The 19,965-nt window shown below is 35.4% G+C and overlaps 2 protein-coding genes across 2 annotated transcripts; both read left to right on the top strand.

The window, feature by feature from the left end:
• The first annotated feature begins 413 nt into the window (after positions 1-413).
• On the top strand, positions 414-2,648 carry Rbbp5 (retinoblastoma binding protein 5). Its single transcript, XM_078192288.1, has 7 exons — positions 414-606; positions 678-703; positions 774-946; positions 1,009-1,237; positions 1,330-1,785; positions 1,856-2,264; positions 2,326-2,648. Exons 1-7 carry the CDS (start codon positions 588-590, stop codon positions 2,409-2,411), a joined length of 1,398 nt encoding a protein of 465 aa, XP_078048414.1. The 5' UTR covers positions 414-587; the 3' UTR covers positions 2,412-2,648.
• Positions 2,649-2,777: 129 nt separating this feature from the next.
• Positions 2,778-9,958, top strand: Seipin (lipid droplet biogenesis associated protein seipin). Its single transcript, XM_078192289.1, has 4 exons — positions 2,778-3,260; positions 3,389-3,534; positions 3,602-4,129; positions 4,204-9,958. Exons 1-4 carry the CDS (start codon positions 3,034-3,036, stop codon positions 4,299-4,301), a joined length of 999 nt encoding a protein of 332 aa, XP_078048415.1. The 5' UTR covers positions 2,778-3,033; the 3' UTR covers positions 4,302-9,958.
• Positions 9,959-19,965: the final 10,007 nt, after the last annotated feature.

Here is a 19,965-nt window from a genome sequence, read left to right as displayed (position 1 = left end):
GTTTACAGAAGCGTCCCGAGCAATCGACGTAATTTTTGAGCAACTTTTTAAGCTATGTTTCATTAATATTGATTAATATGGGGAGCCAGCTTTACGTGGGCTTTTTGGTATGTTTCATTAAAATCAGTTATTATGATGAATCAACGTAACGTAGGTGCTTGTAAATTGTGAAAAAATGCCCTCCCTCTTCCTCTTTGACGAACGTTGACTTAACTCTCCAGTTTGTGTATTGTATACTTCATGTCTGTATTTTTAATATCCTTGTCTTTTATATTACATATTATTTGGATAGGTAGTTTACGAAGTGACGCCAAGTTATCGCAAGTTCATTACTTTATCGCATGATGGCGCTGAGATAGAAAATCCTTAAATTTTACATCACTGAGGATACTACACATTGTGTGTATCATGAACTTACATGCGGATGCATGCGCAATACGCACTGGAATTGAATATTAGAAAACGTTAAACTTTCGTTTCTATTATTTTCTGTGATAGTGATATTGTAGGTTAACAAATGGATGTTGCAAATAATAATTTTAATAAGTTCTATGTATAACGTAGATACATAAACAAATAAAGTAAAAATGAATTTAGAATTATTAGGTAAGGTTTTATAAATACTTGGTTTAGTACATGATAAAGTTAAAATATGATTGACGTTTTTCTTTTTTTAGAATCATTTGGACAAAATTATCCAGAGGTAAGATGTAGCCCTTAAAATACATTGTGCTCTTTTAATTTTTTGATCTCAAAATATTTATAATTACTAGGAATTCGATGGTACATTAGACTGCATATCGTTAGCAGTAACATGTACATTCAACAAGAGAGGGACTCTCCTTGCTGTTGGATGTAACGATGGTAGAATTGTTATATGGGATTTTTTGACAAGAGGTGTTGCCAAAATTATTAGTGCACATGTTCATCCAGTATGTTCCTTAAGGTAAGCATTTTAGAAAGAAACTTTTCATATTGAATTTTTATATTACTATTCTCATTATATAGCTGGTCTAGAAATGGACACAAATTATTAAGTGCCTCTACAGACAACAATGTTTGTATATGGGATGTTTTATCAGGAGAATGTGATCAGAAATACCGATTTCCATCACCTATATTAAAAGTACAGTTTCATCCAAGAAATCTTAATAAATTTTTAGTATGTCCAATGAGACATGCAGCAGTAATGGTTGATGTTGAGGGCTCGCATAGAGTTATACCTCTTGACGATGATGTATGTAGATATATATATGTATATATATATATATATATATTTAGCATAAAAGCACAATATATTTAATCTAAAGAAATAGCCTTCTATTGCAGAGTGATTTAAATATAGTGGCATCTTTTGATCGCCGTGGAGACTTTCTGTATACTGGAAATGCTCGTGGCCGAATTTTAGTTCTTGATGCAGAATCACTAACTGTAAAAGCTTCTTACAAAATATCACAAGGCACTGCTAGTAATACAGCTGTGAAAAGTATTGAGTTTGCTCGGCGAGGATCTTGTTTTTTAGTAAATACATCAGATAGAGTAATTCGTGTATATGATAGTACAGAAGTACTAGCATGTGGAAAAGATGGCGAACCTGAACCCATACAAAAATTACAAGATCTTGTAAACAAAACCATGTGGAAAAAATGTTGTTTTTCTGGGGATGGAGAATATGTATGTGCTGGTTCTGCAAGACAACATGCTTTGTATGTCTGGGAAAAAAGTATCGGAAATTTAGTGAAAATTTTACATGGAACTAAGGGAGAATTGTTACTTGACGTTGTGGTAAATAGTTAATTTACCGTTTCTATGACATTAGATAGTTCATCAATTAATTGTTAAAATTTTGATACAGTGGCATCCTGTAAGGCCAATAATTGCTTCAATATCATCTGGTGTAGTTTCCATTTGGGCACAAAACCAAGTTGAAAATTGGTCTGCTTTTGCACCAGATTTTAAGGAATTAGATGAAAACGTTGAATATGAAGAGAGGGAAAGTGAATTTGACTTAAGTGATGAAGACAAGTCTGTAGTTCAAGGAGAAGAAGCCCAAGATGAAGAGATTGAAGTGGATGTTGCATCTATTGATAGAGTTGCTGCTTTTTGTAGCTCTGACGAAGAAATGGAGGATATTGGCTCATTACAATTTTTACCAATATCACCAGATGTAGAAGATTCAGAAGATAATCAAACAACACCACATGAACCACCTATGAAAAAACATCGTTCACATGATATTCATTTGCAAGGAGCCCCAGTAGATGGTAATATTTATAATACATAAAACTGTAGTGCATTTATTTTAATTTCCCGTCTTTTTTTTAGAAACTCATCCATTACTGAATAAAGGCAAAGATAAACCAACAACCAAAAAAGGGAGACCTCGCCTGGAACACAGAAAAGGGAAATAATTTAAAACATTGTTTTCTATTTTTTTAGTATAATTTTACAATGTACATATTTTTTTAAAATGCTTCAAGTATTTTATGAATTTTGATATTTCATACTTATAATACATATTATGAAATGTGTCACTACTTCCTATGGAATGTATCACATAACACATATTATTGTATGCACCATTCTCAAGTGTTTTAGTATTGAAAATCTATATTAGAAACTGTCTTGTGTATGTAAACAAGTAAAGCTACAATTTTTTCATTTTAAAAATAATAAAAATAATAAATAATTAATACAATTTATGTCTTATTTTTGTAATTATATGTTTGAAAATGCTATTTGATTATTATATAAATTATATGAGAAACGTCGGTAAAATATATTCTTATAAAACGTAATGACGTTACATTTATCGTTGCCTTTGACAGAACTAGTAGTGACAGCGCTGTTGTTCCTCGATTTGTAAACTGCAATGGAGTTAACCTATATTTTAGTTCAAAATAATTTAAAAAGAAGATTAATTAAACGATAAATTATGTACTTATCTTATCTCATGGAACGATTGCTGAAGGCATAAATAAAGTTGCGCAGTAACCAACCTAATTTATAGCCGAAAGTGTGTTAAATTGTAAAATGATATTAATTTCGAGGTTGTTAGAATTAGTAAATAGAAAATGGTTTAACGTGCAGAAGAAGACAACGAGAAGTGTACAATCTGCTAAACATGTGATAGTAAGCGGTGGAATGATCATTATTACTGCAATCCTTATTATTTGGTTATCAGTATTTCTTTATACAGCATTTTACTATGCGTACATGCCGAATATGTCATATGTACGGCCGGTACATTTACAATTCAGGTGAGCTCCTCAGTTGTATTTTAGTTATTTTGCTCATAATGAATTGCATTGTTTTCCATTTTTTCTTATTATATTGAAATATACGCGCCATGTGAAAACTGAAATTAAACCATTTTGTCCTGTTGTAGATCTTGCAATGCACAGAAAGGAATATGTAGCTTTCCTACAGCATATGTACAGTTAACAAATAAACAACAATTGCTTATGGTTGGGCAACCGTATAAAGTAAGCTTGCATTTAGAAATGCCAGAATCTCCTGCTAATAAAGAACTCGGTAATGTTTTTGAATCTTTTCATAATGTCATAAGAATTAAAATGATTAATTTATAGATTTTTAATAGGTATGTTTATGGTCTGTGCGGAATTACATAGTAGAGATGGTATTATTGTAGAAGACGTATGTAGGTCAGCCATGATGCATTATCGCAGTACATTGCTACATGCAATAACAACATTTACATTGTCACCAATGATGATCTTCGGTAGTGTTGAAGAAAAACAAAATTTAGTTCTTGAATTGTTTGGTAATTTTGAAGACGATCAGAGCCATCCTGTTACAGATGTATCAATTGAGATACAATCTAGACATATTGAATTTTATTCAGCTACTGTTATGATAAATGCACATTTATCTGGTTTACGCTATCTTATGTTTCACTGGCCAATTTTGTCTGCCATTGTTGGAATTAGTACAAATTTGTTTTTCATAGCTCTTGTATGCGCTCTATCTTACTTTCACTTTACCTCCTATGAAGATAGTCATTATGATAGTTTTAATTATGAAGAAGAAATGAAAGCAGTTGAAAAAAAAAGATGCAAAAACAACTCAAATTCAGAAGAAAAGAAAGAACATACAAACAGTCCTGATCGTAAGTTATATTGTTCTTTTTATTATTCTTTGCATAATATAATATATAACAACTAAAATAATCATGTTTTGTAGAATTATCGGATTCATCATCTTCAGAAGAACCTTTTACATTACCAGATTATATTGACAATGACGATCCACTCTCTTCACATATTGAACAATTAAACTAATTTACTATAGTACCCAGTTGAAAAATTATTTACAAATTTTCGCTCAATGAGTAGGTTTTATCAATATATCCATCCTTTACTCCAAATTTGGTTTATACTTTTGGTATTCTTTGAGTTCGCTTCATTAACGATATTGTTAGTATTATATTATTTTTTCTGTTTTGTATATTCTCTTGTGTATTATGTACAATCTATTTCTTTAATTTAGCCTTTCTCATAAAACACAACTATATTAAGTCCTACATTTATTACTTTTTGACATATACTCATGTCCTTTTCGGTTATACTACGATTATCGATTCATAATATATTTAATATTAATATTGCAATATCGTTACGCTTTTGCTAAATTGTTCAACAGTTATTACCAATCGATGCGAATGACCGTTTGATTGTATTACTTCAAAATATATATATCGCATACGATCACGTTGTTCAGACAATTAAATAATACGACTTCCGAAAGTAAAGGAGTATTTTTCAATGAGACTGATTTGATTTGAGGCTCGAACAGCTATGCTTGTTAGTAACCATGTTTCGCGAATTCCAATGGCTTTCCGATCGAGTAAAATAATTATATCGCAATCGCTTTAATAAAATCGGCAATGTTAATGGAGAAACCTTTATTCGTTTAAAACTTTCTCCACTCGACAAAACGAACTCAAGCGTGATGTTCCAATATTTTGATGAGACACCATTCGAAACTTGAGCACTCGTGAAGTCATTTCGAACTTAACCCAATGCCAGTTGGAGAATCAGTTTCTGTGTCGATGTTTCTCCATTTCCGAGCATTCGCCAAGACTCGCTTTCATTGTGAATGAGTTACAAGAAATTCTAGGAGTTTCGTACTGGAACGACGTTTGTGATATAGAACGTTTCAAAGTGTCTCGACAGTATAGCGAATGCTAGCGTGTTAGAGAGAAAGAAAGAAAGGAATGACGGATATGTGCGTGTAAGGGTCGGTGACTAAAGGGAACAGAAAGGGCTGGATGCATCTTATGCATTCGTATTCGCAAGTCGCGTACACACGATGCATAAATACTATGAAACCGGTTTTCTGCGTTATCCTGGCTGCGCGCACTGCGGTGGGTTAAAAAGGGGAGCTCAAAGGAGCAGCACGAATTCGTGGGGTTGCCTTGTGTTTCTCTTGGCTCGTTACTCGAGATTCAGACAGGTGTGCGGGCACTCTCTTCTCTCTTCCCAACCTCTGTCTCTCCTTTACTCGTGCCTCCGCTCCTCGCGAGAGGATCTCGATTTACTTTAAACCGGTGTTCTTGGCGCGTATGCGAGAACCGAAGTGAAATTGCGTCGATTCTTGATCCGATCGGGTTGGGCAGAGCGAAATTGAAAACCGGATCGATTGATTTCACTCATTTCGAACGAAATTGTAAATCAGGCATTGGGAATGATCGAATAAAAACGATCAACGTTGCGATTGATTTTGCCTATTTCAACAACTTTATCTCGACCCTGTTATCTCACAAAATGAATCGTATCCGTTTAACGAAACAAATATATAGAGTCGATAACAATCTGGAAGAACGCGCAGCAAATTTTAAATTACACCCTTGAACATGAAATGATGACGTTAGGAAATTTGTATGGTCGATTCTTCGAAAAATATTTAGTTAAAGATTAAATCAAATGCTTTAAAACAATAATAGCTTTCAGTTCAAAGTTCTCTTTGAGATGTGAAATTTTGCTAATCGAATTAATTTTTCAATTCACCGGATATATTCAGACGTCTCTTTCTTCGCAATTTAGCATGTTAGTTTCAATTTCCTCGCTGAAAAATTATGAAACAGATATGAGAACCACTTATTTTATTGAAAACTATTTTATCCGGTCAACAGAAACAAAGCTAATTTTCATCGCGCCCTGAATATAGCAGCCGATACTGTATTGCAATTTGAGTATGTATGTATTGTTGCGATGCCATGTGCGGAAAAACTGTGATTTACCCTGGCCAGGTCATATTCAACAGTGTTTGCCAATGGTTCGCTTTTTCACTATTGCTGAATCGATAATACAATAGATTTTGCCACACTTTGATAAAGAGCGTGTGAAATTTCATAGCGCATTTGACATGATATGTAGTTAATCTATACTGTACACGTAATTATTTGAGTTCGTCTGACGTTAGATGTCTACTTTATTTTTCGGATGCTTTTACATACAATTCGCTGTCATTATCAAACTAATCACGTAATCGATCTTTTCGTTCGACGATAAAGGAGGAACAGTTGCGATATACATTTTCTATGTATAGGTATTACAAATTTTTCCGTTTCGCTGCTTAATCGCGCAACTCTGATTTCATAAATATTTTCGTATACGCGTGCATCCATGGTCCTTAATTCAATTTTTCAATGCTGGAAACCTGATATAAATGCAAATTCGAATATTCGCGCATGCACAGTGTATTTTTTCTTCGTAAATAAACTACAGGTTGAAGCGGCGTCCATCGTATTAGGGTGAAATTTATCGTCGACGCGAGACAGGGGATGTCAGAGGTTCGTGATTATACTTTCTTCACAGTATTTGTAACTTTTCGTGGATTATTCAACTGACTGTTTATAATTCTGCTATTGAATGACACTTTTTTGAAATTACCGAATGTGGCTTCTAAATACAGGCCATTTATTTCGCGCAACGGATTATAGGCTTACTGATTTTTAAAAGGGCAATGATAAACAACTAGGAAATTTGTAATCCTTCGGATACTTAAATATTAATAATATCATTATTGCTCCTGTAGTTTCACAAATATGAAGTATCTGACATTATAACTTCGAAGTGACTACATGTAATGCGAAAATTCAAATGGTATTATATAAGGAACAATCAATACTTATATCATATCTAAAAGTATAACACTATACTTTATGATCTACCTCTGAAATGAAATGAGATGTACTGAATAGGAAGAATTGTTATCATTTTTCATTATCCCTTCCTTCAGATAACTTTGCAGTGAAATAAACTACAACTGATAAATAATTCAATGCTTTTAAAACGAACGCTGGAAAACAACTTGAAGTGTTCATTATGATTTAAATATTTCAATGCAATTTTTCACATATTATGCGTAATACATCACCTACTGAGAGATTTCAAAATTGCTCATGTCTTTCATGATATTACATTTAAGAAAGTACATACATCTGATCTTGTTAATGTTGTTGCCGATAGAACAAATGAATATTCCACAAGTAAAAACCATTTAGCTCGGTTAATAAGAAAAATAGTACTTAATAGATCGTGTAATATAAAATGTCCGAGTATTCGAAGAGATATACTAATTTTTCTCTCTTTAAATTAAATGATTATTTTATTGATCAGAATATGTACTATTTGATCGAACACATTTTTGCAAATTTTTGACTTTTAAGGTTGCTATAGTTACAGAGCTAGATTTCATCTCTATTCACTGATTTTATTTAAATATTTTGGTCATATTATTATTGAACAAAAGTAAAACTAAAAGCGGAGTGTGAAATATAATATCAATTCTCACTATTCAATGCAACGGGTAAGTAACTTCTTCTAATTAATCGAATTTTATTGTTAATTGATAACAATTTCAGTAATTAATTATACGTAAAACACTAATTTTGCGTTATATATGTATATTATGGTATTTTGATTATAATCATTTGAAATCAAGAAATTTTGAATTGGCTTCTATAGTACTATCAACACTGTATACATTTTTTTATAACTTTCCCATCACTTTTACAACAAACAATTTATGAAATTGTGGGATTTGAATAATGACGCGATACTTCAATTTTAGATGAAGTTTGGCACTTTTTTAACACCTTCCGTTTAGGCGTTTCCGTTAGGCATCTCATGTTTATTATACAAATAAAATTTTACTGATATGATTTTACGTTGGCAAGATTAAAATAACGGTCTCGTAAAATTTGTTTGATGATAATAATCAGTTAGTCTTTCAGGACGAATACTATTAAATAGTTGATGTTTGGCTGAAAATGTGACTCTACTATTCTCCGTGGAAAAGTCTACTTGGTTTGTGCTGAACATAAAATGGATGAATATCTTTTAAAAATTATGAATAGCCCGAGTCCAAGCTTTCATCGCTTTTCTCGTATAAAATTAAAACCGTGATTCATCACAATCTCGGGCCACCTAATTAGAATCATTTTTCATATAGGTAAATGACAAAAAAATGAGGATATATCCATCATCCATAGCGGTTTGGGCTTAATGAATGAAATGTAGTTTTTGTGCGCGGCTTATTGACTTTTAACAAATCGAAGCTCCGCAACGCGCGATCCGAGAAACGTTGATTACTCGCGTCGTTGTTAAATTTTATCCTGTGCGCGCTGACGTTCCCAATTAATGAATGCCCGATCCGGGGACTGAAATTACAAATTTTATAATTTGTTGTACGCGGAGCACAGAAACGGCTTCATAAGCCGATCGATTTTCAATAACTTGCTTGTGCACGCGTCGCGAGCAATGTAATCAAGTAGACTTTACCTTTAATCCCTTTGTATACAATTTTAAGCATCACAGAAAATTTTATAATAGCATTCTTCCTTGAATGCATCAACACATTATCTAGTGCCGCAAATTATTTTCATTTTCCAGCGAATTTTCCGAAAAACGATGTTCTACCGTTAAAAGAACTCTTATAATTATCTCATGTGAATTTCACGGGCAACGAATTTCGAAAAATCGTCAATATTTAACCCTGCGCACTCGGATGATTTTCTCAGATTTATTCAAAGATGACATGACCGTGATCTCCGAGGTGCGTGCCTTGGGTGTAAGATTTACGTTTTTCCTGAATTTTTCTCTACTTACAAATCTGTTACGAAGACTTAATGGTATCTTGGCTTCGTTACGGGACTCGCGTCTGATTTCAAGAATGTAGGTTGTCGTATCATAGGGTAACGGAGCCGGTTACTATGGGGTGATCAATTGCTGTCTTACTTTGTTTTCAGGTATCTTCATATTGAATACGACATGTTAAATTTTCATTTAATTCAAGAACAAACAAAATAAAAGAATACAAAAATTTAATTCAATTAAAAAATAGACAATATAAAAGAAAATATTTAACAAGTTTTATTCGATAAATATAATGGTAATTATGTCAGAAAACAAACCAAAACCATTGCAATTGGTCGCTTCACTGGAATTAAATTGGAATAATGCATGAGAGTTCTGGCTGCCGAATTTGATTGAATTTACGCATATTGTTGAAGAGGTGCATCACAGCTTTCTCAGACTAGCTGCATTTAAACTTAATAATCCCATGTATTATATGGATTATAACTATGCGTATGTGATGTACGTCGTAGGCCTTGAGTCCCTTGTATCTAGAAGAGTAGTTATTGACACTGCTTTTCTTTTTAAAATTTCTAATATTTTAATGAGTTGACCTCTACTCCTTTCTTGTTTTCAATTCTAAGCTTCATCTAGAGCACTAGCCTAACAATTACTACCTTAGCGAATGTCTAGGTGTACTAGATACTTTAGGTGTTCCATGTACTATACTGTAATTAAACTTCTTACTGTCAATATTGATAATAAATGTCGAAATCAAATAAAAAATTTATTGTAATCACTGCACTAATATCTTGTAATGCGTACTCCAATGGATTTTCTCATTTATAAATAAGCAAATAAATAATAATAGAAAACAAATTATTGATAAACGCTCTCTTTATTGTTTACCTTGGATCGACAAAATTCCTATCTATATCATTTTGTGCAACGTTCTTCTATAATTGGACCGTTTATATTCAAAGTGGTGTAAGTCCATTTTCTCGCTTCGAAATTCTTGAAGCTTTTTTTCGAAGCAAGAATGCTTCGAAAAAATTAAAGGTTAACATATCCGTTAATTAAAAAATTTAGGCAAATTATATGAAGTCTGGCAATGCTTCTACTGTTTTATCAATGTGTAATTTGGTTCTATAAATTTGTTTTAGGCGTATCTTACTAAACTGATGTATACTTACGGGCTGCAAATGGACTTACACCACTTTCAACATTAGACAATTGTAAAAATCATTTAATTTTAATTTTGAAAAATTAAATATCACTTAACATATACTTTATATTAATCCAATTTTTTTTACAAATAATGACACAACATAAAATAGAAGTAGTATTTTTAATTTTAGACGCTAATTACATTGTTAAAATTACAAGATATTGATAGTATTTACTCATGCCCTGCATGTGGCAGTGTTTCGAAATATGCGTGATACACCGAAGGTATATAAGATAATAACTGTTTGATGTCTTTATATTTTTCATAAGTAATAGGCCTAGCATCTTGGTACAAAAGCGCCAGGGCGATTTTTTCAAATTTTAGTGGTCTTCCCGGACGTGTAGGTAATAAATTTATAGTTTCAAATTCTTTGTCCTTCATCGATGTTTTATATAAAATAGTATATGGTGCACTTTTGAGAAACCTCATCCAACATGTTTGCAAACAATTTACCTGTTCTCCATTAGTGTTTTTTCTTATTTGTTTTTTAATCGCATTTTGAAGATTTTTTATTGAAATGAAATTGTCTCGTTTCATTTTATGTATAATGAATTTATCATGTTGACACGTAATATAAAACAAATGTAAAATAATAGGCTACCGATCGGCAACCATCTGCTAAGCCACCTACCTCTGTCAATTGGACTTATACTACTATCATAATCGATGATTATGCAATTTCATTTACCGACCAATTTTTAATTGCACAAAACATGGAAATTTTTTAAAGAAATTAAACACGGACTATACATAAAAAATTTACATTAAATTAAGCATGAATTACGTGATATCTCATTTTTTTCAAAAATGGACCTCCAGCACTTTGAAAATAAACGGTCCAATTAATGGCGCCAATGAATATTATACTTTGGCGGTAATTGCTTTATTACAGCTACTAGATGCCGAGGTTATTGTATCGACGATCGCTCGATACAAAGCACAAACGGAGTCTGATAGAAAGGTCTTCTCATCCGTGGCTCGGTGATAATTCGATTTTCTTGCCGACGCGGCGGGCGATTGTAACAGAAACGAGGGACATTGGAGCAACAGGACATAAAACAGTTCAGCGAGATTCTCGCAGTATTCGTGATCGCAAAAATCCCGCCAAGAAACTCGGCCAACAACACGCTCCGCGGAAGCTTATTATTTGTCTCGCCCGCGTCGATTCACCGGATTTTACTTTTTGCCCTGTGCTCCCTTTCACCTTTATTTATCCCGGTTTAACGAGATTATGAAATCATAGCGTTGAAATATGTCGAGTCAAATGCAATAATTAACGGTCATTAAATCAACCATCCCTGTTTGTGTTTTAATTGAGGTAGTCGCGGCGTAAATTCCTGCCTGCCGCGCCGCGCCGCGCCGGAACGACGGCCGTTCGATTTCAGAGGCGATAAGCACAACGCGCGTGAAAACAGCAATGATAATTCTCATTATCATTCCTATCCTTATTTTAGCCAAATTATAGTCGATTTGACTTTGAAGGATCACTCGATTAAACCAACTTGCGTAAGCTTGCTGATTTGAAATTAACAGGAATATTCTGAAACGACATAAGTAGTCTTCATTTTTGTAAAAAGTATACTCGGAGGGCAGTCAATTGTAATAATTATTGAAAATAAAATGACTGTGCCTCTTGTTTGTTTTCGAGCATAATTGGCTTACTTATCGAATGAGACACATTGAACGTTTTTATTTTTTTCAATTCGTTTATTTTTGAACGGATAATTGTAATATGTCTTATGCAATAAACATACACTTAATTACGTTAGAAAACAGATCAAAGGCATAGTAATTGTTCACTCCATAGTAACTTGTTCCAGTATCTTTCATAATCACGGTGGGAGATGATTCTCGAAAGTAACATTGATATCGGGTCCGTGTCAGTAAGCGAATGAACCATTTACATTGATATATTTGAGAAATGGTCCATGAGAGTAGAGTATGAAAAAGCTACGAAGAAAAGGAATAAAATACCACCAAAAAAGGGAAAAGGAGAAGGAAATACCATGGTTATATACTATCAGATAGCTTGGTTGTTTAACCGATTTACTTAAATTTCATTGGCATAAGCATTTTAAATCCGGTTATTATTTAATAAGCGGCAACAGAAGCGTTGCCATTCTTTCTTTATTCGGCAATAACCAGCCCGGACACTCGCATTTCGTCTGTGCGACGCATGTTAATCGTAATCTTGCAGAAGTGCGCTATTGTACTCGTGCTAGAAGGGTTGCATTGGCACAAAATGCGGATACTTATCTGCGGATTGCGTTCCCTCGACATAACACCATTAGCGAGGTAATTCGATGAATTTCGAAACGTCTTTGGCGGCATGGCGTTTCTAAAATAATTACGCAAGTTTGCAATACAAAGGTGTCCCCCGGCCGGGGTGAGCCGTTCGAGAGCCGGCTACTAACTTGGTTTACTCTGGTCTGGTAATTTTAAGAAATTCAATCCGTTGGCAGTTGGCCACCGGGCGCGAAAATCTCGTTCGCTTAACCGTCACGAAATGAAATCCAAGCGAATCTAATAAAGCGACCGAGATGCGACTGAGGGTTCCGCTTTCCCAGATTCTTCGGTTCCTGCTATCCTTCTTGGTCAAAACACTGCGCGGACGTCGCAGCTGTATTTAGTCGAACACTATCACAACGTCACTATAGGACAATCCCGACATTGCGACATCTGACGAGATTCTGCCTCGGAGACTCTTTCATTTTACTAAATAGAACACTTAACTGTAGTTTGTGCAAATTTTAAGATTTGGAATTTAAAGATGAGGCTCCGTATACCTACTACCCTGAGGTCTTATATTAAACACGTGTAGAAGGAACATAGACATACATATATGTGCTTGAAGCAACTTGCAAGGGTTCCGAATATTTCATTTTAACCCTTCAATACTACAACAACCGGCTCGAGAGTGATTCCGCAAGTCTGATCTAGAACTTTTCAGTCACTAAAATGCTAATTTTTACAGTGACGCATATCCATTCATTTTAAAATCCAGATACTTAAGAATTTCGCGTTTTAATAAATTGAAAACAATTAAAGAAGAATTAAGTTTAAGAAAAGGGACTTAGGCCACTTTTAAAATAAACAGTGGAAGCTTTGATGAACGCGAACTTATACAACTGACGGTATAATACATCGTGATCGACCGTGTCAAATGCTGTTTTAAAATCAGCGTATACTGCTTCAACAAGAGCCTATCATCAACATATTGAACTTCATTAACATTTGTAGATATTGATTGATTTTGTTTACAGCAACTTACACCGTTACACAATTTTTAGTATTTGGTAGCATTTATTTCGATTTAGTATCACTGATCGTCCACGATCATCTCGATGATCAACAAGATGATAAGATTCGAAAAGTTCCATAGAATTGAAGTAAAGTTTTGCTTTAACATAACTACAGTGACTTCGTGCTGAGAAAACATTTATAAACGGCTGGTTCCCACTGCTGGCAGACAGATTTCCGGGTAAATTAAAATGGCGCCGTCGATATCTGCTAGCAGAACGATACACAGGAAGTCAGCCGAAAGAAAGTTTCTGTTACGTAATTCGAGTAAGCCATATCCGAGACTGTGAAGTGTTCCGCTTTCAAATTGTTCTACAGCGGATGGTTTGGTTCGGCATTGGAAGCGGTGCGCCGGCGATGGTCGTTGAAAAATAAAGGAGCCGACGCGAAAACGATCTCTACTGTCAGGCGATTCGGAGGACATTCTGGATGGAATTTTACTGGCATTCCGGTCGTACAGAATTATCGAGCGTGCATAGTAACAGGTTTACGCTGCGTTGTAGCAGCTTTGTTATGTTAAATATTCGTACGAAAAACGAAGCATTTATTTATATGCATTTGAAAAATTCGAATGATTGATCACTTTCGCTTTCTATAGGATTCTTTAGTATGGAAATAAAATGACTTCGGTAAAAAATGTATGAAAACCTCCAGATTTTGGCTACCGTCTTCATCAAACGGATTCGGTAATGGAAAAGAAACTGACATGGTCTTTAACGAACTGTTTGTGTCACAATTACATTAGTTGTTTTATAAACATTTTTTTATGTGGTATATATGTGTGTTCGCAAACCGGTATTTATTAACATTTACAGCATTTAGAACTTTCGGTTACGTCAACTACGTAAAGTTGGTTTCGCGAGGTGTTAATTCCACTCAAGAAAAGATCAAACGATTGCCCATCGATTGATAATTCGGATTCCGTTTTTATAGAACTATCAAATCTGCTTCTACTCAATTTGATTTCTCAGTTACGAGAACGGATAATCGATCTGTTCCAAACTGATTAGATTCCTGGGAAAATTTAAACACTTACAAATCTGTCGAAGACAAAAGCGAATAGAAATGTCATACATATAAGTACAAACAATTAATACAGAAATATCTACGTCTCCCTTGTAGAATTTTATAAATGTCCTTAGACGTGTTCAGATCTACTAAACGCTTGTTTGTTGTTTCGACGGACACTCACTTTCTTCAGTTTGCAAGTTTGTCAATTAGATCGAACCGCAAACTAATCCTGTGCACATTTATATTATCTTTGTACATGTCGTTCGATCGTATTACAATGGCCGCAACTCGCGACTGTCCGTCGTATAATGTAATTGTCTGAACAACAGGTGTTCGTCCAGTAAGCTCGTTAAGGTACTTTTCAACGAACGGTGCTTTTACGAGTAGCTCATATCGCGAACGCATCGGCGGTAATAAAACCCTGTTTATTTATCGGCATAGAGACATAAAGCTGCTCTTTATCGACAACGTGAGCTGTTCTACGGGATAAACACGCGCAGTAACGAAAAGGATGCTTCAACCTCTCGCCAATGTCGGGTGACGACGAGATTGAAATCACGAGACTAGAGTCGGTTCAGGTGTAAGATGCTTAACCTTTTCCACTTGGAGAATTTTCTCCGATTACCTACCATAACTTCGAACGTATTTATCCGCGAAATAATAAGCAACGCTTTAAAGAAAATATGAAATGATTGGTTGAAAATGATTAGACTGTTTTTAATCAAATTTGATAAAAGACTTTATAGATTCAGATTTTATGAAACAAAAATTGTTGCTTTCGAAAGTGCCACAATTATCAGCACTCCTGCTATGTCCACTGAAACAGGACATCCGAGTGCAAAGGGTTAACAATTTTTATGTGCTGCAGACCCCCACCTACGAGGGTGAACTTATAACTGCTACAGTGAAATGTACTTACCTTCACACAATAAAAGTGCCCAGAAGTAGCCTGTAAAAATGATCGTACTTGAACCTTAAAAGAACTTTATTGTACCGGGTGTCCTGTTTTAGCGTGACCACCCATTATGTGTTTTTATTGTGAACATTTTGTATTCTTTTATTTCGTTTACCCTTGAATAAAAATTTAACTCGTCCTGTCAACTGCAGATTTCATAGAAATTGGTTGACGTATAATAAAACTGTAGGCATTGAAAGATGTAAAAATCTGCCGATTTCTTACAGTTCTCGATCGAGAGTGTCGAAAATCGTGAAAAACCTGCGGTTTTCGTGATATCAAATTATTTGTAGCTCATGACACCGACAAGTGATTTTGATGAAGTTATTTGAACGCTTTATAAGTTACAGAAGCTTGCAAAACGCACCGCATAAATTTTCGTTCGAAGTTTCAATAAAGAAGTTGCAAATGTGAGTTTCTTATCTTTTTCCAATCAATTGCATCTCAAAAGATAAAAATCACTTCGGCCACTTTTAAAAAAGTTATTATGTTTTAAAAGATGTTCCAATACTTTCGTGAACCACTGTGTGTTACTCGCATATCTGCACGATTAAGATATCAATGTGTACGTTGGAACAGTAGTTTTGCATAATGCATACCAAAGTAACGATAGATATTTGAAATCAGATAAAACGTTACTTTCGTCTGTTGCTTGACAATTCACTTTGTACTTCTAATCCGTCCACCTGCGAACGCGTTGCTAAACAAGTGCACGGTGGTCGGCCCTGTTAGGGTCGATGCACACGTTATGCGTTCAGTGTAAGTACACGCGTCCACGTTGCGCGAGTCCGGGGCCGAGCATCGGCCAGCCTTTTGCTCGTGTAACACGATTCTGTGGCAAAACGTTGTAGCAATTTATTCCGCGGGGTATATAATCGCGGCTATTGGTCTGGCTCTCGCGCGATCATTCCTTCAGCTAGCCATGCTCGACTACGCGCCGCGTGGATAAGCAAATCCACATTCCTATCGGGGACTCGTACCGTTCCTGTATACCGGTTCCAGTTTCCAGTCTCGAGAAATTTCAAATAAAACTGCCCGCGATCTGATACTCGCTTCTGATCGAAACCTGCTGGTCGAGGCGACACGGCTGACTATCGCGACTCATCCTTCAGCGTTTTTCCCGTTTCTCGGTGAGCCGTGCAGATTTCCAGAATTTTGTACCATACGATATGTAAAAAAGGTAAACATTTTAGAATTTGAAATAGTTTCGTCCATAGAAGTAAGATATCCTTGTACTCAGTTTTGACGCCGATTGCGATTTGCGAGTTTCACAATGAAAAAGAAGGCCGCAGAGCAGAGAATTTGTTTTAATTTTTGTACTTCTAATCTTATTCTGATTTCTAATGTTTCTGTGTTCACGAAACGTATCATAACCGGAAGCGAAACATGAGTTTAGGAGTACAACATGCAAACGGGTCAACAATCTTCGAAACATCGTTTCAATAACGAACGGAAACCTAAAAACTGCACAAAGACGAACAAAAATTAAGCTCAAAGTCACTATTTTCTTGGGTTGTTGTGGTAGTATCTATTTGAATAACTCCCGGACGGATGAACGGTAAATGATAAATGAAAAATATTATTTGAGCGTCGTAAGGGCACTTGAATGAAAATATTCGACGAGAACCACCTTCGTGCAAAAACAATTATCGGATTTTGCACCACGATAATGCACCGTCCCACAGATCAATCATTCTGCGTAAATTGGCCAAGATTCAACAAACTTTGTCACTCAAATACTGTGTTGGCCAAATATAGCCCCGTGCCACTATTTCCTACTTCGTAAATTACCACTCCGACGAAGACATTTTGAGCGGATTAAACTCATAAAATGGAACTGCAGTAATAGTTGGAAGCTATCACTGCAAAACTGTGTTTAAAAAATCTTCAGAGGTCTAAGAAAAGCGTTGGCGTATGTTTGTTGCCTCGGACGGTACCTGACTTGAAGGCGACGAAATAAATTTCGATGAATATACAAGTAGTTCGTGTTTTATTTACAAGTTTATTTTTACGTAATGAATATCTTTTTACATAATGTAATTTTCCTGCCAGCATAGAATACGTCCGACGTCAGACGTCCGACGGTTGAAGCGGATGCTAGAAGGTTAGGGATGCGAAACAGTTTACAGAGTTTCGGCTCATGTTGCTGGAATAGCGGCGAGTTAAGCGGCACGCTTGATCTTGTATTAAAGTTGGACAATATTTCCAGAATACGTGTGAGAGATCGGCCTCGTAATTTACGACGCTATGATGCATTGATTTACCTAGCGCCGGGTTGGACACTGTGATCACGTTTTAATATTCACCGGCCACGGTTCTGATTGAAGCGCGCCCATGGTTGAAACGAATCGTTTCGACGCGATCGCCCCGACTGCCGTTACAAATGAATACTTGGAGTCTAGATATATTAACTTTTCGAATGTACGAAATATCGATCTCGTCAGGAGCATTATTGAAATAAAGTTGAATATCGTGAATGATCATCATGTTTTTTCGTTCAATTTTCTTATTAATTAGAATTTTCTGTAACGGCGCGTAGATCATAATCTTGGAAATCTGAATACGATAAATAACCAAAAGGATAATGGGGAGGTAATACGAGCTTGGCATCTGCGTATCACTGGATAAATGCATTGTCTTCTGTCTTACTATCGTCAAGTGTTTGTGTCCCTTATTCCTTTTACAGAAAACAGTGTACTAAATTACCTACCAAGTTATATTAACTACCAATGAAAATTGTAATTTTTATTATACATAGATTACTTTATAAATGTATTATCACTTAGTTTTTGCTATACAGCAGTTTATCTTTGTTCTATACAAAACTTGCTGATATTGTGGTTTTTTATTGACCCCTTAAATCCTGTTGAAATAATTACATTGAAATACATTTTTTATTTCAGAGAAGGAATTTTGATTTTACTGATCATTCTATTGCAGTCACGTATTTTTTCGATACCTATTTCATCGTACAGTAATGCGCTACGTCGAAAACTTAGCAAAATGTGTTCGTAATATTAAATAACGGTAAATATGATTAAAATCATCCAGACACCTAATTGGTTATTTTTAATCTCTCGTGTACCAGTCATGTTATATTAATATTTAAAATCTTTTTTACCATATTCATCACGCTATTATTACACTTTCCAGGTTATTTAGAAACATTTCGATAATTACTTGAATGTTTTCACGTCTGCGGGATATTCGTAGAAGGGGATGGAATGGAATTGAAAATTAACTGTCAGTTATTCGAGAACAGAAGGAACGGAGGACAATTTTTAGCATATTCGTCGCCTCATTTCTGCACAATTACCGTCACTCGATTTCCGGTTGCAGTTTATATGTGATAGGTACAATTTAAAATGATTATTTTTGTTAGATTGTTTGTGTAACATAGATCCGGTTCGAAAATATTCTACTCTACGAGAATAAACGCGGTGGCTAATTACATAGTCAAAAGTTTATTCGTTGGAAACTTGATTACAGTTCCAAAACTCGCAGAGAGCTACAAGAGTCTCAGGATAATTCGAATGGATTGCTGTTTTCGAATTAGCTACGACCATCGGCGTGCTCGAATCTCTGAAAGCGAGACGTGGATTCGACGCCGCCCTTCGCAAAGATTGTTGACGCTTCGTCGAGAGCCTTGACGAGGATTCGTAAAATTCTCGTTACATCGCTATTTAACGATTCGGATGGCGTTGCACTCTGGATAGTTTCAAGTTCCAGAGTTTCGAATCCGGAGCCACTCGTAAACACGGACACGTTACGTCGGTAGTAAACGGGGAAGCGTAGACAAGCGGGGCGCCTCCGTAACAGATGTTTCATTATTTAAAGGGACGCTCGATTAACCAGAGAAACAGTCTACACAGAGAAGTAAAAATTGTTTTCATTCGACACGGTTCTCTGTGGCGGATTGAATATTACACGATGGTTCTACGCTTGTTTCTCCAAGGGGCAAACGAATTCACGTCATTCCGTGCGGGGAACGATTAATTGTCTATGCATGAGATCACCCCAGGCACGCAGTGTTCCAACGACTCGGTTCAATTACACGATATTACAACGTCTTCAGCTATTAATGCCTATGATTACCCAACGAGAACCAACTACGGGATCACGCCCACGAGCACGCTCCGACGATTCGGGTGTTCCAATCAGTTTTACAGATTGATCGTAATTCAGGTCGAAGAATCTTATACATCAAAGTGTGGATGGAATCAATGTCCGCGGTTTGTTAGCAACGCGCGCCAATAGGCTTCAGCACAAGTTTGAGAACCTGTTACAACCTTATGCTCAATCTCTGAATCGTAGAAAAGTAATTATACAGCTTTGCTTTCTACGATGGATTTAATAACATGGAGTATGTT

This window comes from Augochlora pura, chromosome 10, assembly GCF_028453695.1.
Source record: "Augochlora pura isolate Apur16 chromosome 10, APUR_v2.2.1, whole genome shotgun sequence".
Taxonomy (NCBI): domain Eukaryota; kingdom Metazoa; phylum Arthropoda; class Insecta; order Hymenoptera; family Halictidae; genus Augochlora; species Augochlora pura.
Note: the sequence above shows the minus strand (reverse complement) of the source record. Positions and strands in the feature narration are given on the sequence as shown.

Coding starts and splice junctions, on each gene's coding strand:
- Seipin (XM_078192289.1), top strand. CDS start 3,034: ATGATATTAATTTCGAGGTTGTTAGAATTAGTAAATAGAAAATGGTTT. Junction 3,261..3,388: donor CCGGTACATTTACAATTCAG/GTGAGCTCCTCA, acceptor GTCCTGTTGTAG/ATCTTGCAATGCACAGAAAG. Junction 4,130..4,203: donor ACATACAAACAGTCCTGATC/GTAAGTTATATT, acceptor CATGTTTTGTAG/AATTATCGGATTCATCATCT.
- Rbbp5 (XM_078192288.1), top strand. Junction 1,238..1,329: donor TTATACCTCTTGACGATGAT/GTATGTAGATAT, acceptor CTTCTATTGCAG/AGTGATTTAAATATAGTGGC. Junction 2,265..2,325: donor GCAAGGAGCCCCAGTAGATG/GTAATATTTATA, acceptor TCTTTTTTTTAG/AAACTCATCCATTACTGAAT.